We start from the raw sequence: 27,938 nt of genomic DNA on the forward strand, positions 1-27,938 counted from the left end.
TCAAGGGTCTGCGGAGTGACCCGGGGACAGAGGCATGCTGGGGAAGCCAGCCCAGTCCTGTCAGCACAGTTCTGCGTGGTCTGCACAACTTCCTAACCTCTGTGAGCCCTGCTTTTACCACTTGCAAAATTGCGGGGAGGGGAGGCCCAGAATCCTTTTCTTAAAGCAGTGTATTAGGGACAGTGTAGGTGCCCAGCTCAGCATATGGCTCAGAGGAGGCAGTAGGTAGATGGTGGCCGCCAGCAGCATCTCCACGGTCACCCACATCACCACGGCCCCACCGCTGCTGTGCGCTGAGGTCCGGACCACATTCTACATTCTGGGGGAAGAATGTCGCAAACAGGGGCCTGTTTTCAAACAGCTTGCCGACTGCAATGGGAGTCAAATCACAGACCTTAGTAATTATAGTGGAAAGAGTATCAAAGCGGTTTGGTGACAGGCAGTTTGGAAGGCAGTAGTCATCCTGAGCTGGGGAAACCAGGGCCGCTTCCTGGAGCCACAGTGCACGTCGCAGCCCTGCCTGGACGTCTACCCTTGCCCCGAGCCGTGCTGGGGCTGGGGTCCTGGACCCGAAAGTCGGGCGCCTTCCTCCCACGAAGTCTGCCGGCCCCAGTCCCAGATCACTCAATTACGAGTTCAGCCTGCCAGAGCCTGCAGGCTCTGAGATGCCACATGCCAGCAGACGCTGAGCGAAGGAGATTTTTGTGTATACACTGGTCACTCACGCTCGTCAGATATTCTCTTGTGCCAAGCATCCAAAACAAATTAGGAAGCCCAAATTGGGCCATCTTTTGACCACATAACAAACATTTCCTCCAGTTTGTCTCACAGCCTGAAGGCAGCGTTGACAAGCACGCTGATCAAGACACACTTGCTGCAGGCGTGACAAAGCGCGGAGCGGCGGGGCTGTCCACAGGCTGCCTAACGAGGCGGCCCCACAGAGCCACAGGCGGCGGCCTCGGAAGCCCCACTTCCAGAGCCCTCCTGTCAGTTGGGGTGCGTGGTGCTTGTGCTGCGGCCACAGAGGGCGGTGCTGGCCAGGCGTGCCCAGCCTCCAACACAGCGGGAGGGCTGTCAGCGCCCCACGCGCTTCAGGCTCCAAGTGCCCCGGCCGCTTCCCGCGCTGGTAGCTTGCAGGTGTCATTCTTACTGACAGCGCTGTCACCAGGACGGGCGTCCCTACGTTCAGAGCAGCCTCACGCTGGCCTGTGACCACGGTGCCTGTGACCTCTGCTGCGGTCTGTGCTATCCGTCTCTAGAGCTCACGAAGTCTGAGGTTGAAGGGGTGTTAATTCCAAACCACAGGGGCGATGATTTCTGCAGGACGTTTACAGCAACGCGAAGCCTGAGTGTTCAGTTCTGGACATCTGCTGGTGATGCTCCATTAGGTAGCTTGGAACTGGTCTCGGAGACCACGGAGGACAGGAAGCGTGTGCGGTGTCCGCCCCTGCCCTCCCTCACCTCCGCTCTAGTGCACCCTCCTCCCGCTCCGTCCTTCACCGAAGCTGCACCCACAGCCTCACGCCTGCGGTCAGAAGGCCCAGGGGGTGCTCCGAGGCAGGGAGCGGGAGGTGGGCGGCAGGCGCCCTGTCTGCAGGGTCCGCCCGGATGACTTGGGACGACGGTCACAGTGTGGATGGCGTTTTCCGAGCACCAGGGCCAGGCTGGGCTTTGACTTGACGTGTTTCCCTTCTCTCTGACCCTCTCAGCCACCCTTGCGTAGAGACACGACTACCTTCATTTCGTGGATTAGGAGACAAGCTCTCCGGGGAGGAGGGCCCGAGCTGGGATCCGGCCCCAGGCCTGGCTTTGGGCAGAGCCCCAGGGAAGCAGGCCCGACCTGCAGGCTGCCTGGTGGAAAATGCAGAACTGCGCTCAGCTGGGTCTAGAGGAGGCAACTTGGGGACCTTGCTTTGGCTTAAAAAATAAACATGTGAAAGCAGAACAATACCTTCAGGGCCCCGAGTTTCTGCGCTTTCCACCTAATTACAGTTCTCCTCCCATTGCTTGAGTGCTCTTGCCATCATGTATTTTTCTTCCACATAAGCTAAAAACATCACAGTACGTTTTAATTGTTTTGCCTTAAATATCCAATTGTTTTTCTCCAGACACTACATATGTTATGTGGGTTTCTCATTCGTGGTTACTTGCCAATTTACCATTTCTGGCTCTTTTCTTCCCCTTAGTAGATATTGGCGTCTCTATATCAATTTTCTTTAAGCTAAAGAATGTCTTTCAGCATGTCTGAAGCATGATTCTTCCAGACACAGATCCTTCCTGCTCGCCCTGCAGTTGTGAACAGTGTAGAATTCAAGCTGACAGGGGTTCGTCCCCTTTCTAGTGGTTCCACTGCTTTCTCATCTGCTAACGAGACGGGAGACATTGTCCTTATAAGCAGCCCCCCAGGTGCAAGGCAGCTTTTTACCTGAGGATGCCTTTCAAATTTTCTCTTTATCTTAAGTTTTCCCCCAATATGATATGCCTAGATTTTGTTTTCTCTGTATTTTTCCTGCTTGAGGCTCAGTAAGTTTCCTGCATCTATGTTTTGATTAGTTTTATCAATTTTTGGAAAAACACCAGCCACCATTTCTTTAAATACTTCTGCTTCCTTCTCTTGCTGTCTTTCCCATCTAGGATTCCGATCACACATGTCAGAACGCATGACGTCACGCCCTATGTCTCGCGTGCTGTGTTCCATTCCGCGCTCTTTCTCTGTACTTTTTCTTTTACTTTTGACCATGTCTACTGACCTGACTTGAGATTCACTGATTCTTCTCTCTACTGGGGCCAGTCTATCATTAAGCTCCTCCAATGAGTTCTTCACTTCTGATCTTCCTTTAATTTCTAGCATTTCCACTGGGTTCTTTTTTACTGTTTCCATCTCTCTGCTGCAATTTTCCACTTGTTCATTTATGCTTTTTCACCTTTCCCACTCAATCCTTTAACATACTTACCTTACTTATGAAGATGTCCTTTTCCAGTAATTCCAACACCTGAGTCATATCTGGGTCTCTTCCTATCAACTCTTTACTCTCTTGACCAGAGTGACGTTTTGTTGTTCCTTCACGCATCTCCCAACTTTTGATTGTATGTTGGATCAGTCATACATAATTGGGATTGTATGTTTGATTGTTGCATGAATGAGCAATGGAGACCAAAGCAAATGATATTTAACCCTTCTTCTCTCCGTCCGAGTCCATGGAATCTGTCACTGAAAAGGGCGTGGATTTTGTTGCAGAGTCAGTCAGATTCAGTTAGATGCTGAGGGCAGGCTCAGGGCTCAGGTCTAAGCTGGAGTCAGCCTGGAGCGTTCCCTCATGCTTTGCAGACAGCCGCCAGCTTTCTGAACCTGGAGCTCTCTCTGATTCACAGCCCCACACGACATGTGCAAGAAACTTCTTTTCCTGGCTTTCTGCACCCTACACATCAATCTTTCTCCACCACGCTGCCTCATCCCAAGCCTTCAAGGGCTGAGGTGTGCTCAGCAAGTCTTGGCGCTTCTTGGAAGGACGTCTCTCAGCGCCTGCCCCTTCTCCCAGCTCCCAGCTCCTGTCTCGGGCACCCGGTGCTCCGTGCAGCCTGACTCTGGACTCTCCCCTCATGCTGGTCTCCACTGCAAACGGCTCCTTAAAAACCTCGGCTGCATTCTGCCCCGCATCCCGCCATGGTCCCTGCCTCCAGGGATGTCTCTGCGTCTCTTCTCCCCTGGAAGGATCGCCTCCCTTTCTGAATGTAGTTCACTCAGGGCTCTTTGTATTCTCAGCTCCCTGGGTTTTTTCCTTTAAGGCTACAGTTCAGTAGCTCACCTGGCTTGTTCCTATTGTCAGAGTGGACTGGGGTGGTCTCTTGACATTCTGCCCTTTAAGATAATCCAAACATCTTCAACTGCTGACTTCCAGTTGTTCGTCCAACACCCATCCTCTGGGAAGCCCCTGACCCCACGTGCCCATCTGGCTCAAGTTCAGCCGGTCATTAGTACTAAACAACACAATACAACACGATAAATTCACAGCACTTCTCTGACGATCATGACAGCTAGATGTTTGATGACACATACACAGAAAAGATGATTCACAAAGTAATCCACTGGAAATTGGTTGCATCATCAGTGTAGAAAGCTAACGCTTCCAACTGAGATAAGTCATCAGCTGACGGGGGAGGGGAGATCGGCCCGCGCTTGCCCAAAGCCCTAGCCGGGTCTGCATGAACGCTTCTCACACCCGAGTCCACAGCAGCTCATCAGAGATGACGAGGGCTTTCTCCTCAGTTAAGCCTTGGACAGAGAGGGTAATTTCTAGACTTTTGCGCCTTTTTTACATATTGAGAAGCATCTATCTCAGACAGAATAAAAATACTTGAGTCATAAACCAGTGTTGAGAAGCATCTATCTCAACACAGAATAAAAATTCCTGAGCCCTGAGCCGCAGAGTGCTCATTTTCTGAGCCATCCTTGTGACCATCGTGCTCAAACAGCCGTGTGGTGAGATGACCACGGAATCCGTTATTCGAACTGGGCGTTTCTGAGAGGGGAAGGGCTCGCTGGTCACTGCAAGGAGCAGCAGCATGACCCAGCACGGTCCAGGCAGGACCCCAGGTGCAGTCATCCCTGGGTGGGAGTTTCAAAGACCGCAGAAGCCAGACCTGCTGGCTGGTGGCAGCTGCTGAAGGCGGCTGGACAGGACCGCGGTGTGTCCGCACCCCGTGTCCTGAGACGGAGAGCAGCCTGGGGCACAGGCGTCCTCTCACGGGCAGCCCAGGGTGCAGCCTCAGGAGGAACAACCGGTCCCAGCAGAGAGCGGCAGCTCCCCCTCAATGGGGCAGGTGCCAGAGTGTGCCCGGCGCTGGGCCGCCGTGCGTGGGGCGGGCGCTGAGGCTCTGCGGGAATCCCAGGGTCAGAGCCTGGGCCCCAGAGGCAGGCAGAGCTGAGCCTGCCCGCGCTCCTGGGCGTCGCCACGGCCCCTCGCAGAGGACCAAGGCCCCACCTCACACGCCCCGCCGTGGCCACCGTCACCCCAACCCCCGGACTCCCAGGCGCCCACAGCGCAGTGCCCTCCAGGTGACAGCCAGCCACGTGGGGCCCAGGGGGCAAGGCTGCCCACGTGTGTCTCCAGTTCTGCTGCCAGAGCTCATGCCATAGAGCGGCCAAAACTGAACGAGAAATGGGCCGACGGGCTCGGGACTGACCGCCACGGACCGCTGTCACCGCCCAGCTGAGCGGGCCGCCGCGCCCACCCGGGACCTGGGCACAAGACTTCATTCAGCACCACCTCCACCTCAGCAGGAAGGCCTGTCCAACTGCTTCAGGGGAAACTTCACTGTAACGCCTTCCACTCAGACTTCTCCGGCGCCTATCACTGATGGAGCACTGCATTCCCGCCCTCCTGTCGTGGGAGCTCCACGCGGGTCGCTCGTTACCGACGGCTAGCGCCCACCGCCCAGGCACCCGCCCCGGGGGTCCCCACGACGGAGTCCGGACGCCCATGGCCGGAGCCGAGGCCACTGGAAGGAGCCTCAGACAATTTCTGTTTTACGTTCTCAAATCCCCCACATCGAGAGCCCGAGGAGCGAGGCTGGCTTTCTGCTGTGATAGTAGACAGGGTCCGTCCCCGGCCGGTGGTGTGGCCTCGCCCCTGGGTGCTGGGCGGGCGGGGGCGGGGGGCACAGATCAGATTTTCTTCGTGAGCAGGCCGCGCCCCTGTGAGTCTCTCATGGAGTCAAGCACGCCTCTGAGCATCCAGCAGCTGGCTTTCAGACTTGACCTGGTTTCCATTTTGCCTCTAAAGCAGGAATGACTACTTCTAGAAACTACGATGAACTGAGCCCCGGGCTGAGAGTTTCCTGTCTCCGTGTTTCATCCTCCCGCTGACGTCCCGACCATCACTGCCCAACGTCACAGCAGGACCCTGGAGGGCAGAGAGGGGAGCGGCCTCCCAAGGCCGCACAGCGTCGGCGGAGAAGCCACGGCGTTGGAACCTTGGCCACCTCGTGGGCTGCCCTCCGCCAGCCCCCAGGACAGGGTCATGCGTCGATGCAGCCCCTCATCGACGGGCGTCTGCTTCCCAGAAAATGCAGGATGGATGGCCTGAGTTTACCATTAAAGCGCACAGTGTGGTGCCTGCCTCAGCAGCGCATACGCCGAGACAAACAGTGTCAGGGCGGCCGGGTCAGCGGGGCTCACGGCCTGCGCCTGTGCCGAGGGGCCTGCAGACGGCCGCGGGAGAGCCTTTAAATCCCGCCCAGGTGGCTCCCCCGGGAGCAGCGGCCGCGGGCTGGAGTGGGGGTGCTGCCTTCCCCTCGTCATGCGATTCCCGTCCGGCCCAGCGCACCGCTGCCCTGCACCCTACAGGCCGCCCCGCTCCCCCCCCCCCCCCCCCCCACACAGCTGCCCTGCACGGCCCAGAGCCGGAAGCCAGGAGGGGTCTGAGAACCAGGCTGATGCAGGCCGCTCGGGCTGCGGTACCGGGGGAACTGAGGCAGCGCCCCTCCTCTGGAGCTACCAACAGGGAAGAGCCACTGACCCTGAGGCTGTGGAAAAGGGTGTGTTTGCCACCAACACCCAGCAGAGCTGGTCAGAGGGTCACAGCGTGGGGGGAGCAGCCCAACCTGCCCTGTCACACACCCCGCCCTCCCGAGCACGCAGACCTGGGTGCTCCCCCCGCAGTCCCTCCTCGGGACGCATGAGGGCCCTGGACGCCACCTCTAGGCCCTGCTCCCCCAGGCAAGTCAACAGCTAGCAACACCGCTTTCACTGGCTGTCATAAAAGCACGCCTCCTTTCCCATCTAGAAGGTTACGATGGCTCGTGGCTTCTGTAAACTGTTCTTTTCCGTGGGCTTCGAGTCGCGGACAGCTCCGGAGCAGAGTGGCCCTGCTGCAGAAGGAACTCCCTCCCGAGATCCTGACAGCTGGTGCAGACGGACAGCTCTCAGGGGACACAGGAGGACGGGGTGCACACAGGTCCTCTGGGGGCGGGGAGGTGCCCCGTTCCCCCACCCCGCCCCCCACTCGCCCGGGACACAGGGGGAGAGCCCAGAGGGTCCACAGGCATGGGAAACGTCCCCTATGTGCACCCGGGGGCTGCAAGGGTCACCGCCCTGCCTGAGGGCTGAGAGGCTCACCTGGGCGGGCGGCCTGTCCGGCTCCGGCCCCGGGAGCGCGTCGGCGGCAGCGGCCTGGGACAGGGCCTCCAGGTAGGGCAGGTAGCGCTGCAGGGCCTCGGCCAGCATGCCACCCTCCAGGCTGAGGCTCCGCTCGTCCGGGACGCTCTGCTTCGAGCTCCTGCGAAGGAGAGGGAGGCGTCAGCCGGTCCTCGGGCACGGCGCCGGCTCCGACCACAGGGCCCACGGTGGGCAGGGGGCGGCAGGCTCTGTGTGGGCACGCAGGCGCCAGGCCAGGTGGCGAGGGCCCGACCCGCCGCTCACACTGCCCACAGCGGGGCCCTCTCTGCACCCCGAGCCTGGTGCTGGGACACGGGGGGACCTGGTGAGCGAACCCCAACTTAACAGTCTCAACAGCCGCCCCAGCACTGGGGGCAGAGACAAGCCAGAATGTGGGAGTCAGCCAGGACTTACCAAGTCCAAAGACAACCTCAGCGGCAGAGAGGTTTCCCGGGCGGGGAGGGGAGACTGGCGAGCCCTGGGTCCGCCGCCCACCTGCTCTGGGAGCCCGTCTCAGTCAGCGCCCTCCCCTCCCCTCCCCGCTGGGTGCTGAGGAGCAGGCACACGGGGTGCGAGGGTTGTGCTCATGACCGCATGTCCCGTCTCCCGGAAGCTGTGACCACATGAGTCCTCAGGGCATCGGCTTGCTAGTCAGCTGAGCCTAAAGTGGGGACATGACCCCAGGCGCTCCTGGCACCCCAGTGTGACCACAAAAGGCAGGCAGCAATCCCGGGAAGCTGCCTGGAGGAAGGGACCTTGTTCTTGTGGGGATTTTTTGCTCATCGCTCTCCCTAGAATCTGCATGGGGCCTCAGCCACAGTCAGTAGTGAAAACAACATCCTCTGAACGAATGAGGTTGGAAACACACAGCAGACTCAGGTAACGCTGAGTTAGCACGGAACCCATGTCCCCACCGCTGACCTCACAGACGGCACCTTTCCAACGTCACGAAGGGCGGCCCTGTGACCAGACTCCGCTGTCACTAGGGGTGAGTTTAGGACAACCACTGCCTGCGGTGATTGGCAGTGATGCAGGTCATGAACTTACTTGGAAAACAGAATGTCCTGTTTGCTTTTTCTTTAATGAAAATGCATTTTAAAATCATGTAAAACACACTTCTCAGTCCCTGTTGGACTCAGACAACTGCAGAGGCCGTCTGCGGGTAAAGGAGTGGACAGGCCCCTGAGGTGACCGCACACGGCTCACCGCATGCTCTGCGGGCGCTCGGCAGGCGGGTGGCGATCGTGAGCCACAAACTGCAGACGGTGGCCCTGGCAGTCTCTCTCAGCTACTGAGTGCGCTTGACGCTCACACAACCAAACGCTGGGTTTCACCTGTGCCTGGTTTCACAGGAGTTGTCAGAAGTGCCCTAGACGCTGGAGGAGGCTAGCCCGGCCCCCAGCAGAGGCAGCGCTCCCAGCCGGGCCGAGGGTGAGTGCGCGTCCGCTGGCTGGCTCATTGCTCCCGTCCTTCCCCTGGTGTCTGTGTTTGCAGAGAGGTGGCTTTTCAGGAACAGCTGGATTTTCACATTTACTTAAAAATGCATCAGGTATGGTAAAAGTCGTGATGCCTGCAGGGAAGTGCAGGCAGAAATGGGACTTCTGCACTCCCAGCCAGGCAGGGAGGGAGGTGAGGCATGCGGGAAGGCCATGGGCACAGCCAGGGACAGAGAATGGGCTGCCTCTGCGCGCCTCGCTCTGCGGCCGGAAGGCGGCCTGTAGCCTGTGTGCAGAGGGGACTGCCCGCCTGCCTTGGTCTCCTGCGGGAGACCCACGCCAGCCCCAGAGGGTCAGGGCTCTGGAGTCTATTATCACCGCTGCCCCCTTCTCCGAGCTCCCCGGGACCAGAGCCTGCACAGCTCAGACCCGACCAAAAGGAGCTCCCTGGGCCCCTGGGGCAGGATCTCGCTGGGCTCGAGGGCCCAGCCCACTGCCCCCGGCCTGGTGTCTTCTCAGACAACAACCCGAAGAGGAGGGATCCTCTAGCCGTCATCCAGGTGAGAGGGCGAGGCCTGGCGCATCACTGGGTCTCGCGATGATGCCAGCTCTGGTTGTGCCTGGAAGCCGCAGTCAAAGCCGAGCTTCCTCTATGGGTGCATTTCTACATGTGTATCTAGACGTCTGTGTCTCTGTGAGTCTGTGTGAGTCTGTGTGTGCCCAAGTATGTACCGTATGTATATGCGTGTCTGTGTGTTCCTAAGTGTGCATGTGTGTGTATCTAAGTGTGTGTCTGTGTGTGTGTGTGTCTGTGTATATCTGTGTGTTTTGCAGGTGTTGGGTAAGGCTGTGTTACTAATAACCATATCCACTTTCAGTGACCAGGGAACAATGTTTTAAGTACTTTACTCCAAACACGACTGTTACCTATATGTGGTAACAGTCATATCTGTTACCGACATGTGGGTCTTTACTGTGGTTTAGACACACTCTAGGAATGTCCCTGGTGGCTGAAATGATAAAGAATCTGCCTGAAGTGCAGGAGACCTGGGTTCCATCCCTGGGTCGGGAAGATCCCCTGGAGAAAGGAATGGCTACCCACTCCAGTATTCTTGGCTTGAAAATCTCATGGACAGAGGGGCCTGGCGGGCTATAGTCCACGGGGTCACAAGAGTCACACACGACTGAGTGACTAACCGTTTAGCAGTGTATGGGGTGCAGGTGGGTGTGGACCTCACTGTTGATTTACCACTCGGGGTAACGGAGAACAGGCTCCCAGCCGGTGTTTTCACACGGAAAGCTGATTCTCAAGGACACGTCACTAATGTTAAGGGTTTGATACCTGTATGTATTTCATACAAGCTGGACTTACAGAAAATCTTCACATTTGAGCTTAATTATCACAATTGATAAAACTGTCCTGTTATTATTTCTGAAGCCTTTTCAAGTTACATTGGCTCATACTTAATAGGATGTAAGTGATCAGGAGCCACATGGTTCTTTGCATCTCAAATCATGGCTGTAGCTTACCTGACTATTTTTTAATGGATGAAATTTCATGTTCTGCGTTGTCAGAGTAATTTAACTGAAGTCAATTTATGTTTCTGGTACTTTGTCTATTTTTCTCAGTAATTGCTAATCAATGCAAATGGAACCACCTCATAAATGTGCCTTTAAATTGTCTTATTCATCTTCCCATTGTCTGCTGGAGGACTGTTTGCAACTGTAACACGTAACAGCAGTGGGCACGGCCATCACCATGCCGTGAGACGCTGCAGGAACCAGCCTGCAGCCCGACTTCTGCCCTGTCCTTCTCTTGAAGCGGATCGAAACTTTGCAAGAGTCCGTCTTCTACCCTGGAAGACCCAGCGTGCCGTCTCCACTGGTCACTCTCCTACTCCCTGCACTGACCTTCGGGCTCCAATGATACGGGCTGTTTATGTTGTCCCCCAGTTTGCTGGAGGAAAAACCCCGAATTATAAGTAGAATCATTGCAAAGAGCACACAGCGGCCTGGTTCTCACTCCCTTTGTCCGCAATCCTAACCCCATCTAACCATCATTGATTTTTGGAAACGGTTATTTCTAACCATTTTGTTTTTCATGAAAGCAGAGTTCACAGCTCAGTCACATCCTCTGTGGAACGAAGGGCAAGCGGGATTCCTGGTCACTGTGGTGGCTCCTTAGTAACCAAGTGTCACGAGGTCTTTCACCTGCTCCTTCCTTCTCGAGTCCACAGCTCTGGGCTGGACGTCCACACAGCCCACGCCAGGTGCCAGGGGTGCGCCGGGAAGGAGGCAGGGGACCCAAAGGTGGATTCCTCCGTTAAAGTGACTCAGACCTGTCTCTTCAAAATCTACCTGGAAAGCCTAAAGGTGACGGCCACAGACTGAATGTGAAGTAAAAGACCCGGTCACTGACACTAAAGGTGATGGGGGCAAAGAGTCATGGTCACGGGGGGAGAAGGGGCAGAGAAGCTAGGGGCCTCACGGAGATGCCCCAGGGGCTCTGCACTGTTTATAAAAGCCACCGCAAATCAGAGCATCCAAAGGGCAGGATTTCAGAGGATTAACTAGGCAGCAGAACCCAGAGGACACAGGAGTGGCAATACCAATGGTGGCAATCCCCGCTTTTCTACAAAGCGGGATCAAGACAAAGAGCAATAAAGACGACAGAGGCTACATTTAAACCAGCAGGCGTGATGTCCACAGTGAGGAGGGGATGCTAGGAGCCGGGCTGGAGGTCAGAACCCCAAGTGTGTGAGGAAAAAGACACTAAAAATGGAAAGCAATCTACGGAAACAAGGTTTTTGCCTGAGACATTTCAATAAATCAAAATATAAATAAAGAATTTTATTCTGAATAATTTATACATAATTATAAATTTTATGTCTAATTTAACCATATATAAAAAACTGTACTCTTAAATAGTGGATAGAAGATTTTTAAGTATCTGCTGAAAATTAATAATCTTGTGGTATACACTAGAAAGAAATCCCAAATTTCTAAAAAGAGAAAGCTGAACACGTCACATTCTCTGATGAAAATGCAGTAAAAGTAGACAGTAATTTAAAGTATAAAGAATATATGACTAGGATGAAATGAAAGCCTACACTTACTGCTCCCAAAGGATATACAACTACAATGACAGATAATTGACACAAAAGCAAACGGGCCTGTCCACATTACAGGATGATGCCAAAACCACTCTCACAGGCGGATGCATAGCCTTAAGTGACGAAAAAATAACAAAACCTTCAGCTCGAGGAGTTTCATTAAAAAAAAAAAAAAAAAAACAGTAAATCTAATGATAGTAGAAAGAGGAAAATCCAAGAGATAATTCTCTTTATAAACTGTGTTAAAGGGTAAAGACAGACGTCAATGGCAAGGTGTAATAACCACACATTCAATGAGCAAGTTTTAAGTGATAACACAGTACTGCGATCACACTAAGTCAACACATTTGGGAATCCCTGTGAAAAGGATGAGAGTGCTCTGCAGAAATGTGAACGCTCCAAATTCACACAGTAAGAACTGTGAGCATATTTCACCAATAACCTGAGAAGACAAAAGAAGTGCTATGGGATTTAACCACATAGAAAGATCATTTAAAATATATACTGGGCAGCAGACAATTCAACACTAAAGAAAATTTTGCAGAAGGTTTTTGAAAAGAAGGAACATTATTCCATGTGTATTCGTGTGCATTTTTCCGTGGGTATGTTTGTTTCCTGACAAACACTGAGGAAGAAGAGTATGGGCAGCCAGGATTCCCGTTCCGGCTGCTGAGTCACCAGCAGGCGCCCGACGGGACACAAGGCATCTCCAACAAGGAAGCTGCTTGCAAAGACACAGCAGAACCAGGAGAACCGCAAGCTTATGGTGGAGAATGGCCAGGTCTAGGGAGGGAGGGCTTGAAGAGGCAGAGTGGGGGTCCCAGTGGCCGTTGTCTTGGCAGAAATGTGGGTGTGCTGTCAGCCCTGCCCCCGAGCCAGGGGTGAGTCTGCCCAAACTGAGGCCAATGGCCTGCTGCTGTTGCCAGGAAGCCCGTCTCCTGGGGTGGAACACGGTGGGGCGGCTTCTGGGGAGTGTCCCAGTGCGCCCCCCGAACAAGGCTCTGCCTTTAGAACCAGATGATCGGTTTATTCGAGTTCAACACCCTCGAGAAAGACATGACCCATCCAGCCCAGGAGGCTATAAGCCCAGTTCCACTAGCGACCACACCTCGTTCACACGCAGAACAGACCACAAATCTGCTTCTCCAGAACGGGGCACGTGAAGAGCTACCAGCCTTACACAGGAAGATTCTATAAGGAGAGAAACAGCACAGGAACATACAGAAACACTCCTATATGGACAAAGATCGTGCACAGGAAGTTCATATAGAAAACTCCAACCTCTTCATATGTGTATTTTTAAACTTTTCATCTCACTTGTAATCTAAAAAAGCCACATTATTTTTCATAGCAAATGGGCAGCTGTTTTAAATGACAGCATCAGCCCTGGTAAGAACGTGGCAACCTGGGTGTTGTCCTGTCTGACTTCTCAGGCCATTCTCTCTGGAAACACTTTCTGTGATGGCGGCCTGGCCTTCCCCACGCTCAGCGCCTGTCCAGCCAGGGAAGCTGCCCCTGCTCTGCGTCCCGGTGCTCCTGACCCCCTCCCCGTGGCCTCCTCGGTGGAGTCCGAGGTTGCCTGGGACGGTGCACCCCGCTCAGGAGCCTCGTCACCCTGCAGGAAGGCGCCGCGGGCTGTGTGAAGCGCCCACGTGTTGCTGAAAGACCAGCGCCAAGAGTGTGAACACGCCCGGATGAAAACAGACAGCCTGACTGGTTTTTGAGTGTTATTTTCACAGAACAGACTCCAGAGGCAGGTTCTCGTTGGTGAAGCTCACCAGGCCGGCAGGGATGACAAGGCAGAGCTCCTACCCTCAAGACGCGCACGGCCTGGCCAGGGAGGGCCGCTCGGTGAGCGTGCTTTCACGTCTGGGCGTTTACTCCGCGGGACCTGGCAGCCTGGCTGCCCCTTTGCTGGACGGACTGAGCAGGAAGGCGGAGGCCCGACGCTTCTGCACTGGGATGACTCTACCCGAGGCTGCGGATGGTCAGTGGCCTGAGGGAAGTTGGTCTTCCCTGCTAAGCCGAGGGGGCAGTCCCTTCCCTGCTGTCTGACCTTGAGGAGCGGCTGCCAGTCAGCTCTGGGATGGCAGCCGGCTGCTGAACGCTGCCCGTGGGCCACGCCTCCCCTCCCCAGGCCTGGGTCCTCCCACAAGCCACCTGTGCGCGTGCACGCCTCCCTTCCCCAGGCCTGGGTCCTCTCGCACGAGTGGGCAAAGCGTCCACACCCTCCGCACGTGTGCGGAGATGACGAGGTGGGACAAATCCAGCTCTCACAGGCTGCTGTGCTGGGGGCCCGACGTGGCTTCTGTGGTTTAATTTGCTTTCTGTACTAAACTGAACATTTCTTACTGGGAAATGAGAATTCTGGACTTTCCTGCTTTTAACCAAGGCTCTGGAGACGCAGACTCTCCAAGGGTCCCGGGAAGGGAGAGGGACCCTTGGGCACATCCATTGGTGAGATCAGCCCCTCGTGGGAGGGTCCCCCTCACACCCTCCCCGGGGCCAGGACCCCGTGGTGGGGGGCGGGAGGGAGTCCCGTCTGCCCCTTCCCCACATCCCAACTTCCTGGAGCATCTCCACCAGAAAGAGGGGGCTCTTCGCTCCCTGAAACAAGGAGCAGGCTGGTGGGCACTGGCCAGTGACGAGACACGAACATGTCCGCTTTACCTTGCGGGGCTGGACGCCTCGGGGTGGCGCGGGTAGGTCTGGGGAAGGCTGGCAAGTTCCCGGGCCATCACGCGCTGGGTGTAGTCATCCTGCCACGTGAGACCTGGAGAGAGAGTGGTGGGTACCGTGTTAGCATGGAGGCCGAGCCAGAGACCCTGCTTGAGTCCCCGAGTCCCTGCTGCTCTTCTGGGTGCTTTCCCGCAACCTCACCAATCAGCCAAGTCCCTCTCTGAGGTTTCTTACGAGCTCTTCACCTGATCAAACCCCAGCCCTCCGCCCTAGACCAGAAACTGGTGGGCGCTTTGCTATACGCAGAACACAGGCGGGGCGGGGCCGGGCTGGACAGCAGGTTACGCCGGTGGTCAGCAGACAGACTCTGGCCACGGGGAAGGCGCGGCCCTTCCGCCTGGGGAGGCCTGGCCACAGGAGGCGCTCCTCACCCAACAGTGCGCCAGTGGCCAGCGCTCAGCGCCGCTCTGCCTGCTCACGGCCGCCACGTCCTGGCCGCTTGCTCCTCACAACCCTGACCTGCTTAAGAGCCACACGTTGGAAATGAAATAAGGGTTATTGTTACTATGAAAGCAATTATCATGGGGCTTAATGTACTGTATCTGGGAGCCAATTACGTTATATTTAACACTCAAATGTTATGACAAAGAGCTTTATAACAAGGGCGAAGTAGTTATGAAGGCAAAATCCATGTGCTTATGCATTAATTACATGCACTGCAGATCACATGATAATTATGCTCAGAATTACCAAATAACTCCCAAGAATAATTATTATGCAATTTGTACATTTTAGATCTTATGGTAACACTTTAGCACTTAGAACTACCCCATGCAATTATCCATAATTATCTAATCACTAAATATCATGTAATTACAGAGATATATTTTTATGCCCTGTACAAAAACACATTACCAAAAATCTTCGCATCAGGACGGCTGTGCTTGTTTGCGTGTGTGCATGAGCGCGGAGCAAGAAGGTCCACAGCTCGCTGAGAACACTTATTCTGGGCAGAATTAGAAGAACGTTTTGCACATAAGCTGCCTTCATGAACACACTTCAGTATTTTTCAAATGCAAATCTAATATTTTTTAAAATTTACAAACGGCAAGATTCAAACAGCTGGATCACGTCTAAGTCTCAGAAGCCTGTGGCCTTATCCTGAGCGGGAGCTGCGGGAAGTGCAGCGGCGGGCGGCTCGGCTTCTACCCTGACGACTCGGGGGAGGCCGCTGCAGGAAGACCAGCAGCCCCGCAGGCACCGCCCGCCGCCCTTGCTCCAACTACACTTACTGTCGGCACGCGTGCTCCACGTGACAGGCACGGCGAGAAAGCACCCACATGCAACGTGCTCGTGTGGCTGTCACTGGCCCATTCCCAGAAGACCCACAATCGGAGCACATTTGCAACATGAGCGTCATATCTAGCACCTCGGACCCAGAAATCAGGCCTGGTTTTATTCCCCAGAGTCTGGTCTTCGTGTTAATATCCACCAGGAAACAGAAAGAGTCAAGAGCACAAATAGAACTTTCGGTGGAAAAAAGTTCATTTTTAAAATTTAAATAACAGAACTTCAACAATATTTTTATCTGAAGAGCACAAAAGCCTGAGTCATGCCAACTCTGGGGTCTGTATGGGCGGTGAGAAGAACGCTGAACACCTAGCCCAGTCCGCTCAGCTGTCCTGGGAGCGGGCAGAAATGGCGCTTGGGTAGAAAGTCAGAGGAAGGCGCAGCTCCAGGGGCTGGGCGTCCCGGGAAAGGAGGTGAGTCCCCAGGAGAGACGGTCCCCTTCTGGAAGACGGTGAGGCACGTGGGCTGCGCTCGCCCCTGCAGGACAGCCGGTCCCTGGAAAGCACACGTGGGCAGCTGAGAGCACGGAAGGCAGACAGCCAGGGTCAAGAGACAGGTGCTGGGCCCCCGGGGCCTCCCTGGCTTGTGATCTCAGACTTGGGGCGGAGTCACCAGCAGCCCAGGTACCGGCCAGGCCCCAGCGAAGCGGCCTCGCTCCAGTGAGAGGGTCAGGAGAGGAGCCCCTGAGCAGTTGCAGACAGAAGAGCTCCACTCCCGCCAAGCACCGCAGAGGCCCACAGGGGGCCTGGGGTCCTCCTCCTGAGGCCACAGGGACCCTGCCAGTGTCGACAGAGCAGCTGACGGGGAGGGGTCTTCCCTCCCCACTGGGGGGTCGCACCTCCGCAGGCCCCAGTGGAGACCAAGCGGGGACTCCGACTCCCACCGACCCCACTGCCCAGCAGTGAGGACAGGAGCCATCCCTCAGGGGTCCGCAGAGCTCCGGGGGGCACCTGGGCTTCTACCTCCACCGTCAGCAACAGAGCCCCCACCCACCTCGGCAGAGCAGTGCCAGGAAAGGCAGCCAGGCACAAGTTTAAATGAAATCTGGAGTCGCATAATATAATACCAAAACGCCCAGGTTTCCACAGAAAACCACGCTTGCCAAAACCAAGGAAACCTCAAACTGAAAAAAAGACATTCCGCAGACACCAACACTGAGATGTTGGCCTTATCTGACAAAGATGTAACACAGCCATGATACAAATGCTTCAGGGAACAGTCACGAGCATTCTAGAAAACAAATGAAAAGTGGGAATTCTCAGTAAAGAAATAAATATAAAAAGGACCAAGTGAAAATGTTATAACTAAGAATACAATAACCAAACTATACAGCTCACTGGATGCACTTCATAGAAGGATAGAGGGGACAGAGACAAATCAGGGATCTGGAAGAGAGGACAATAAAAGTCACCCAATTCCAGCAACAGAGAGAAGACAGTCTGAAAAAAAGGACAGAGCCTCTGGTTGTGGGGCTATAACAGAAGACCTAAGGTAATGTCATCAGAGTCCCAGAAAGAGAGGAGAAAGAAGGCAGGGCTGAAAAAGCACTAAAAAAAAATAATAATAATAATAACGGCTGAAAATTTCTCAGTTTTGGCAAGAAATAAACTTGAAGCTCCTATATCTTGGCTACCTGATGCAAACAGCCAGCTCATTTGAAAAGGCCCTGATGCTGGGAAAGATTGAAGGCAGAAGGAAAAGGGGACGACAGAGGATGAGATGGTTGGATGGCATCACCGACTCAGTGGACATGAGTTTGAGCAAATTCTGGGAGACACTGAAGGACAAGGAAGCCTGGCGTGCTGCAGTCCATGGGGTCGCAAAGAGTTGGACACAACTTAGTGACTGAACAATAGCAACAACATAAACCAAACGATCCCAGAAGCTGAGCACCCCAAATAGGATAAACCCAAATCGCCTCCAAGACACATGATAATTAAACTTCTGAGACCTAAATGCAAAGGAAAAAAATTATTGAACATAGCCAGAGAAACGATGCCTTACCTACAAGGGGAACATAATTCAAACGACAGAGGATTTCTCATCAGAAACCACGGAGGCCACATAAAATCACATGACCTTTTTCAAGAGCTAAAAGAAGAAGCTGTCAATCCAGAATCCTGACAGGCGGCCAATCCAGATGCCTGGCAAAAGTACGGTTCAGGAATGACAGGGCAAAGAAGACAATCTCAGATAAGTGAAAATGAGAGCCTACTTTACCAGCAGGCCTGCCCCAAAGAACTGCTGAAGAAGCTTCTCTAAATAAGGTGATGACAGAAGGGACCTTGGAACATCCAGGAGGAAAAAAGCATGAAAAGTAAAGATACGAGTAGATGTGATGAGCTTCCCAAGGTATGTTTGACAGTTGAAGCAACGTGGTCACACTGTATGATGTGCTCCTCAGTATATGCAGAGGAAATGTTTTAAATAATTATAAAAAAACAAGGGAAAGAATCATAAAGGGAGGTAAGGGTTCTATACCCCACTCAAAATGGTAAAATTATGACACCAGTAAACAGAGAGTGTTGTATATATAATGTATCTATACCAACCACTAAAAAGGTTAACAACAGGTAAATCTACAGATACATTAAAATGGATTTGTAAAAAACTGTTAACCTAAAGTAATGTAGGAAAAAGAATACAGATAAAATAGAACAAGTAAAAAAACAAAAAGCAAGAGTTTAAGTCTTAATAAATCAATAATTAGATTAAATATAAATAGGTTAAGTATACCAATGAAGATAGACACTGACTGAGTGGATTAAAAATGCATGACCCAACTATATTCTGTTTATAAGAAACTCACTCCAATGTTCAAGTGGAAGCAAAAGGATTAAAAAAACATATATCATTAATCAAAGAAAAATAGCAGTAGTTATTATAATAGCAGATGAGCTAGTCTTCAAAACAAACAAACTTACTAGGGACACAGACATAATATAATGATGAAAGGGTAAATTTGCCAAGAAGATGTGTCAATTCTAAATGCACATGCATGGAACACCAGGGCTGCAAATAGCAGCAGAAACTGACAAAAGTTTCCACATTCTCATGGTCTCAAGTGCCCTCCTTCCTTCAAGTACCTTCATCCAACTAAGGTGGACCATGTCCTGGAACACAAATAAAGCTCAGCAAAATGAAAAGAACCAAAATCACAATGGAGGCAAACTAGAAATCAATAACATAAACATAACAAGAAAAGTCTCCAAACACTTGCAACTTAAACAACGCTTCTAACTAAGCCACAAGTCAAAGACAGTCCAAGGGAAAAATACACTTAACTGAGTGAACATGAAAATACAACATAGCAAAATCTGTGTTTAAAGCTGCATGGTTAAAGTTGCACTGAGTGAAATTTTTAGCACTAAATATTTAGACTAAAAGGTCTCAAATCAATCATCTGAATTTCCACATGAAGAAGCTAGAAAAAGGAGAGCAAAACAAGCCCAAATAAGTAGAAAGAAGGAAAGAGAAGAAATCAATAAAACTGAAATTTAAAAATAGAGAAATCAGTGAAAACAAAAGCTGCTTCCCTGAAAAGATCAGTAAAATTGGCAAACCTCTAGCAAGACTGACAACGAAAAAGGGAGGGCAGTCACAAAGAGTCATCCGCAGTGAAACAGGGACAGCGGTATAGACCCTGCAGACTCACAGGGAACAAATGAGCCCACACACACACACACGGCAACTGAGATGAAACGGACCATCCCGTGAACACACAGACCACCACAACTCATCCGGTATGGAGCAGATAATTTATAGCCCTATAATTGTTAGAAAAATTGAATTCTTAATTTAAAACCTCCCCCAAAGAAAACTCCTGACCCAGATGATTTCCCTGGATAATCCTACCAAACATTTAAGGAAGAATCAATATGAATTCTACAGAATCCCTTCTGGAAAATAGAAAAGGAGGAAAAAGTTTTCATTTAACTTTATGTAGCTGATAATAACCTGAACCAAAAGCAGACAAACACTGTACCACAAGAAAAAAAGAAAAAGAAACCTGCAGACTAACATCCCTCATGAATATTGACATAAAGATCCATAAGATAATATTAACATGCAAGATCCAACAATATATGAAAATAATTACACAGCATGGGGTTTATTAAAGGGGTGCAAGACTGGTTTAACACAAAGTAAATAAATTACTTCCACACCTTTTTATGATGAATATTCATCCACTTGATAATGAACATCTATCCACACAGGCCCTACAGCTGCCATTGTACCTGATGATGAGAAACTAGAACCCTTCCTACTCGGATCAGGAACGAGGGGAGGACGGCCTCTCTCAGCACTGATCGCAACAGAGCTAGAAGTTCTCAGCAGTGCGATAGGGCAAGACAAGGAAATACAAGGCACACATATGAAAAAGAAACAAAACTGTACCTATTTCCAAATAACATAATTTTCCACATGGAGAATTCCAATGAATCTACAAAAAACTCCTAGAAGAACTGATGCTTTCAAACTGTGGTGCTGGAGAAGACTCTGGAGAGTCCCTTGGACTACAAGGAGATCCAACCAGTCCATCCTAAAGGAGATCAGTCCTGGGTGTTCATTGGAAAGAGTGACTGATGGTGAAGCTGAAGCTCCAATACTTTGGCCACCTGATGTGAAGAGCCAACTCATTGGAAAAGGACAGGAGGGATCAGGGTGTGGTCACAGCTGAGCCTGAAATCCAGGGATGCTGGACAGTTGATCCAGGGAAGCGTTGGCCGGGAAACAGCACAAGCTCCCTAAACAAGGTGGGTGATGCAGACCCAAGGCAGGCTTTTGCCTGCCCCGAACCTGCTGCCCGGATGGACGCCGTCCCCTCAGGGAGGCCTGCCCTTCTTCCCCGAACTGAGGCGCGCTGAGTAGGGGTCCGTTTGACCCGGCATCCCTTACCTCCCCCTCACGACCCAAGAACCAGAGAGAAAGTGAGGGCACGGCTCCCCTGCATGGAATGAACTTGTGCAGAAGCGCCCTACCCCTTATTCCAAGCCCTTCAAATACACAGCGAGCGCTAATGCCGGGAGAATTTAACATGAACTTATGATCTTTGCTCCCATCAACTGACCTCCTCAGTCAGACCTGCCACGTCTAGGCACCTGAACCTGGGCGTACACAGGCGCCCAGGCTGAGCCAGTACCCAGAGCGGGCCTGGTCATCGGCCACCAGTGAGCTCACTAGCTGCTCAGTTGTGAGGCTGTTGCTCCACAGGACTCTTAGAAAGGAGGGAGGAGGAGCCGCACACAGCGCCCGCCCCGCTCCCTGGCGGCTCCCATGATTCCAGGCACATGTGTTGCTTCTACAAAGAGCCCTGCACAGACCAGGACGTCCTGAGACCGCCCCTGGGGCAGGCTGCCCCCCGCGCGTGGCGTCCGGCCCAGTCAGAACAGCACAGCTTGCCTGCTGGCCCTGCTCCTGCCCGCGGCGGCTGACGGGTCCAAGGCTAGGATCTGCGAATACCCCTGCTCATTGCTGAAGATGCTTCGAAAGGAGGCAGACACCGAGAAAACGGCTCAAGGGGGGCTGGGCCAGCTGCAAACACGTCACTGCAGGTTCACACCCCACCCCCCACCCCCGCTGGGGAGGACTCATCCCAAGGCCGAGCACCACAGGGGGCTTCAGAGGAGCACAGACTCGCTGCTTCCCAAAGGCACGGTCGGCCCGAACCCCATGTTAGGGAAGGAGAGGGTGTGGGTTTAGCTCCCCAAAGGGCAGGGGGGGCGACCTCAGTCACCGTTGCTCCTGGAAAACCAAGTACTTCAACTTCATTGAGCCCCGACACTTATTTCACAGACAAACCTACTTTGTCTAGCAAAACAGACCCCAAAACAAGTAAGAAGCAGGAATTGTTGAGTGACAGGGAAACCCCTGAGATGTGGGCTTCTGCCAGGAAAACCTGAGGAGGACATAAACCCAGTGCTCAGGCTGTTTCCTGCGTGTCCCTGCTCACCACCCTCCAGCCTCTCCTTCCACGGGGCCCTGTCCATTCCTGACGCCCAGTGTCAGACTATCCAGCACCTCACGCGGGAGCCCAGACATGCCTGATGTGACACACATGTGCACACACATGTACACACACAGCACACATGCACGACACGTGAAATGCACATGCCACATACATGCACACATGTGCAAAACATGCTCACTTGCATATACACAGCATGCATGCACGCATGACACATGCTACATGCAGGCACAGCATGCACACACAGCATACATAAACACGCGGCGCGTGCAACACACATGCACACACAGAGAGCTCTCTCAAGGCTGTGACTTCCCCACCAGAAGGACACCAAGAACGGGATTCCGCCGGAGCACGTTTGGGAGAAACACTGGGGCCTCTGTGACCCTTCCCCCCAGCGTCCCGCAGGTCAGAGCACAGAAGAAGCACAGACACGCGGACCTGCCCTGTTTGAATGTGCTCAGCATCCGGGGGGCCGAGCTCCTGGAGAAAAAGAGGGTCCACACTCAGGGCAGCCTCGAGAGGAGCCCGCCTCAGGGCAGGGAGGTCCTCCCGGATCGGAAGCACGTCGACCAGCACCACGAGGGGCTGCAGACATGCGGATTCAGCCGGCTCCACTCGGGGCAGCAGAGGGGAGAGCGTGCAGGGCCTGGCGAGCCGCCGCTGCCTGTGGGCCCGCGTCCCTCCCCGCCTGGACGTCCAGCCCGTCCTCCCGGTGGCCCCGGGCCTGCCCAGCCCCCACCCTGGTCTCCTCAGGCAGTCCTCAGAGTCACCGCCTCATGTCACCCCCTGGACCCAGACGCACTGGACCAGCCACGGCAGGGCCGTCCTGAGCGGCCCAACGGCTGTGTCTCCTCTCACCCAGGGGCCTGGGCCCTGAGCTGCTCTAGGGGGGTGGTGAGGGCAGGGTGAGGGGGCAGGGGCTGCTGGGGAGCCCGGCAGAGGAGGGGGTGGGCCACGCCCCTGGAGCCCCGCGCCTCAGGCCCTGCAGCTGGCCTCCGGGACCTTCCACTCACAGACGCTGATGAGCCAGCCCGCAGCCCCAAGTGCCGAGCTCTGCGAGTCCTGCGGAGCCTCCCTGCCTCCCAGAGGCCGTGGCTGTCCAAGGCATGCTCTGCCCCCGACCACATGGTCACCAGGCCGCCCCCCGACTGCAGGGTCCCCAGGCTGCCTCCCTACAGGGTCCCCAGGCCGCCCCATTGGACTCACGGCCGAGCTGCCCCCTGGGTGCAGGAGCCTCTGTCTGGGGGTGCGGCACTGCTGACCCTTCAGAACAAGCCCCGCCAAGCCCTCCTGCTCAGGGTGCGTAGAGAGCTGCCCGCTGAGAAAAACACCGGCCCCAGGCCTCCTCCAGCCACGCCCTGCACAGTCCGTCTGGGATCCGAACCCTGACCATCCGTCGTGGCTCCACCAGCCCTGAACCCAGGGGTTTGCGGTGGACACCAGGGCGGAACAGAGGCGTGTGTCTCAGCCAGGGGTGGGCCCTGCTTCCAGCAGAGAGCGGTGCGTAAGCACGCCCACACACGGCTGCCCCCGCGGCCCGGCCAGGACTCGGGGTCAGAAGAAGTACTTCGGATGAGCCTAAAGGAAATGCATGGGTTAGGCTGTCAGAGGCCGAGTCGGGGGAGACGGGCCCAGCACGGCTGCCTGCCGCCTGCAGAGGAGGGGCGGGCAGGGGGGCAAAGGAGGCCCTGCCAGCCTGCTGGGGGCAGGGGGGACGAGTAGTCTGTTGCGGGGCGCAGCGGTCCTCTGAACAGCACCCCGGCAGGAGCGCCAGCTGCCACAAACCCTTGGCTCGTCTCAGCTCCGGCCACAACCGCGCCCAGAACCGCACGCCCGCGGGCCCACTGCAGGACACGCAGGGACGCTGGTCCAAAGGCACGTGAGCTTGTAAAGAAGTGATAACGACAGCCTCTCCTCCCAGAAAGCGTGAGATTTAAATTCCCACCGGCTTCGTATGAGGTCGCGTCTCCCCACCTCTCCGGGCACTGGGCCCCAGCGAGAGCCTCACTAAGTGGGGTCTCTGGGCATCGATTTGCCCATTTCTCTAAACGCAGTGAGGCTGGGGGCTCACGTCTGCAGCTGGCTCGCACACCTGCTTCTGCAGGCCTCCTGCTCACGGCCTGGGCCATTCTGTCAGCTGGTTTGTGCCCTTTGCACCCACGTATATGAGGTGTAACATACACAGAAGTTTAGTTCTTGCCAGTCACATGTGTCTTGAGACTTTTCTTATGATATTTTTTCCATCAATTTTTTAAAGTTTTATAAAGTCAAATTTATTAATCCTTCCATTTATGGCTGCTTAAGATTTGCATCTGGAAAAGGCAATGGCAACCCACTCCAGTACTCTTGCCTGGGAAATTGCATGGACGGAGGAGCCTGGTAGGCTACAGTCCATGGGGTCGCTAACAGTCAGACACGACTGAGTGACTTCACTTTCACTTTTCACTTTCATGCACTGGAGAAGGAAATGGCAACCCACTCCAGTGTTCTTGCCTGGAGAATCCCAGGGACGGGAGCCTGGTGGGCTGGCATCTATGGGGTCGCACAGAGTCGGACACAACTGAAGCGACTTAGCAGCAGCAGCAGCAAGATTTGCATCACAATTTAAAAGGGGCTTCATGATACAAATCAAGTTCACCATGCTTTCTTCTACAGCAATTTTTATCACTTTCATTTAAGTTATTGATCCTTTCCAAATTTGCTTTTATTGAAAGAAATAAGAATTCAAATACTTTTCCCCAAAAAATTAGAACACAGTTTATTGAACAATTTGTCTTCTTCTTGTTAAGTTAAAAATCTATCTTTGTCCAATCTATTTGTTGATTTAAAAACCTATCTTTATCCAATACTTTGGCTACCTGATGTGAAGAACCGACTCATTGGGAAAGACCCTGATGCTCATTTCCCTGAAGGCAGAAGGAGACAGGGACGACAGAGGATGAGATGGTTGGATGGCATCACCGATTCGAAGGACATGAGTTTGAGTAAGCTCCGGGAGTTGGCGATAGACCGGGAGGCCTGGCATGCTGCAGTCCATGGGGTCGCAAAGAGCTAGACACGACTGAGCAACTGAACTGAACTGACTTGTTTTAAAAACCTATCTTCATCAGACTCAAAGTCCATACATATTTTATGGACTGTTTCTCTAAGAAGTTACTCTGGAATGTTCACATAGCACTGAAACTGTCCATTTCTTGAAGATCTGAAGTGATTTGCCTGTGAAACCACCTAGTCTGGCCCTTGGTGAGGGGGTGGGGCTGGTGTGTAACTGGCTGGTCTCCCACTAGCAGTGACCTGTTCAGGTAGCCCCCACCTTCTGTGATCAGACTTAATAACGTTTTTGTTTTGCTCAGATGTTAAATGTATCTGTATGCTTCTACAAAGCACTCACTTTCTGTTCTAATCATCTATCTTTTTGCATCTAATTCTGTATATCTGTGTTCTCTCTCTTTTTTCCTGATTAGCCAGCACTTATTTTCTTGTTCTTCTTTTTCCCCAAAGAACTGGCTCTTAACGTTATTCATCAGTTTTTACCGGCTTTCTATACTTAACCCATTGATTTCTGCTTTGTCTTCTTTGTCTTTGTTTACCGCTTATCTTTCCTGAGCGTGTCTCCTTTCTCTAACTTCTTAACAAATGCTTCACTCATTTTCCCAGCCTTTCTGCTTCAGGCATCGTGAGGACACTGGTGCACAGCTGGGGCCTCGCTTACTACTCCCATCAAGGCTAGAAGAACTGACCACGCACCTGGGGGTCAGAGGTGACCAGTTCTGACCACTGGAAAAGATGGGAGCCCACCCAGGGAGGGTGTGCTGGGCTGGGGTGGAAATTAGTTTCTTGGCTGTGAAAGGAAGGAGCCACTCAAGGAAAATTCCTTTTGTCTCTGGTCCTCCCTCTTTCATTACAGATGTGATGCCTGGACTGCAGGAGGCATATGAGGTCGTTAGGTAACAAGGATAGGGTGAGGAGGTGGAGAAAGAAGAGCTGACATGCTGAGAACTCTGGAGGAGTTCTGAATGAGGAGTCTGGGTCGGAACCAATATCGTGGCCCAATTAACAGACGTTTACTCCCAGCCTCCTTGTGAGGGGAGACCAGAACTTCCTGCACTGCAGCCCACCACTGGATTTCCTTCCACTCGCCTGGAAGCGCTCCTGCCTGCAAAGCAACGTGGGCGGTGAGGGCTACGACTTCCTCTGAGCGCTGCCTTAGCCAGACCCCAGCACTGCTGAACATCATGCATTTTTATTACGGCTACTTTCCACTCGCTCTTTCTCATCTGAGTCATTTATGTGGAAACTTTTACTTTCCAAGTGGAGCACTAACCCTGCTTCCAGAAACCAGCCACTTGTTGAGCGACCCCACATATAATTCGCCTGCAAGTAGGTTTATCAAGAACTGGCCCTGATTCTTTCTCATTTGATGTTCCTTGTGCGACTTTGCCAGATGTCCCACCCAGCATCTTCTCCACTCTCTCTGCCTTAGTGCCTGATCCCAAACCCACCCAAGCCCAGACTTTCAGAAATGCCACCCAGCGGCTCCCTCCCCCACCGTTATGGCCCAGCACTTCCCAGCAGCCCCTCTTCCAAATGCAGATGATGGGGGATCCTCACTGGGAGGAGCGTGATGCACCCCTTCTACCTCTGCCAGGGAGCAGACACAGCTGTGTGGGAGTGTCTGCATGCGTGTGTTTGCATGTGTGTGTGTGTGTTTGCATGTGTGTATGAGTGTGTTTGCATGTGTGTGTGTGCACATGTGTGGATATACGCGTGTGTGCCTGCATGTGTTTGTGTGCACTTTTGTCTGCGTGTGCACGTGTGAGCGTGTGTGCACATTTGTGTTTGTGTGTGTGCATGTGCACACACGTGTTGGGGATTAGAGTCTGTAGGTGGAAACAGAACACCTATATGCCTGATGGACAAGATGCCTGTCTGTCCATCCATGAGGCTTGGAGGCGCACATGTGTGCATCCATCAGACATTCTAAACCCAGCAAAGTCGAGCAAATACCAACAGGGCCAGGATGCTGCCTTCCCCTGTCCACCGTATCACTGCCTGCAAGACTGCCTCCTTAGCAGTGCTCAAATTTTATTAGATAATTCCACAGGGAAATAAGATTTTATACACAAAATTTTGCTTTATAAATATTTTGTCAGTAACACATAGTGATGCGAGCACTTGTACATTGTGGTAGAGAAACCATGCGTCCAGCCGGGCATGACTTCTCCTGAGGCCCAGAGAGACCAGCGTCTGGATGGACAGAGCCCAGAAGGGTGGCAACTCCAGAGGGTGTGCTCCCACAGGCCCCGGAACACCACACCACGACCGAGCGGCCTGTGGCCCATAAGCACTCTCACCCACAGGCACAGCAGCTGCTGCCGTGCCGCTGGCGGGCCTGTCGACAGCAAGGCCTCCGACCGGCCACCCCTGCGCTCCTCCGCAGAGGAGGAGCAGGAGGAGCAGCCGGGGAAGTCCTCGGGCCAGCATGCTCGGGCAGGGGACAGGGAGCCAGGAACACAGCTCCGCCCGCATGAGCCGAGACCGCAGCTCCTCCGGGTGAGCTGGGCGGTCCAGCGCCCTCGGGGTGAACGGGAGTCAGTCCTCTGAGCCGCTTCCTTCCAGCAGGAACCTGGGCATCTGGGCAGGGAGCCACCAGTCAAGCTAGACAGCTCACGCTTCTGCAAGCTGCAGAGGGGGTGGCCCAGAGGGACAGGTGGGCCCTGCCTGGAGGACACAGTGCAAGGGGCCGAGCAGCCCGGAGGACAGGAGGTGAGGCCAGGGCTGGTGAGCAAGCCGCGGAGGGAGGCTGGCTGCAGGGGGGCCCATGCAGTGCCTGAGGGAGCCCCCGCGACTAGGGAGACGTCATCCAGCAAAGAGGAGCAGCGTGCAGAACTGAGAGACACTTCCCACCCCGCAGTGAGTCCCTGTGGAGGCCCAGGCACACTCGCGGAGCGCTGGGCCAAGCCCAAGGACGAGGGGCGGAGGGCAGAGAGGCCGGGGCCCCGCAGCCTGGCCGAGCAGAGCCCGAGGTGGGACAGACAGAGTGGCGGAACGGGCTGTACTCAAGCCGTTCCCCAGCGCTCCTGCGGACCAGGACACAGGAAAGGTTTCAGATCTGGCCTCCAGGCTGTCCTCTGCCTGTTGAATATTCTGTGGGTTTTCCACTGTTTAAGGAAAAGCCTGTTCCACACACAGCACTCAGGACTTTCGCAGCACACACCACCTCAAACCCAAAC

The 27,938-nt window shown here is 53.7% G+C and overlaps 1 protein-coding gene across 3 annotated transcripts in view; it reads right to left on the reverse strand.

Moving 5' to 3' along the window:
• Window positions 1-27,938, reverse strand: part of PTPRN2 (protein tyrosine phosphatase receptor type N2) — a 593,102-nt gene that overhangs the window by 393,677 nt on the left and 171,487 nt on the right. For all 3 annotated transcript variants that reach the window (XM_043873080.1, XM_043873079.1, XM_043873077.1), the window contains exons 4-5: window positions 14,376-14,478; window positions 7,118-7,277 (exon numbers count right to left, since the gene is read on the reverse strand). In XM_043873080.1, the coding sequence (XP_043729015.1) occupies window positions 7,118-7,277; window positions 14,376-14,478 (263 nt within the window). The remainder of the gene's footprint in view (window positions 1-7,117; window positions 7,278-14,375; window positions 14,479-27,938) is intronic.

Source organism: Cervus elaphus, chromosome 18 (assembly GCF_910594005.1).
Source record: "Cervus elaphus chromosome 18, mCerEla1.1, whole genome shotgun sequence".
NCBI lineage: Eukaryota > Metazoa > Chordata > Mammalia > Artiodactyla > Cervidae > Cervus > Cervus elaphus.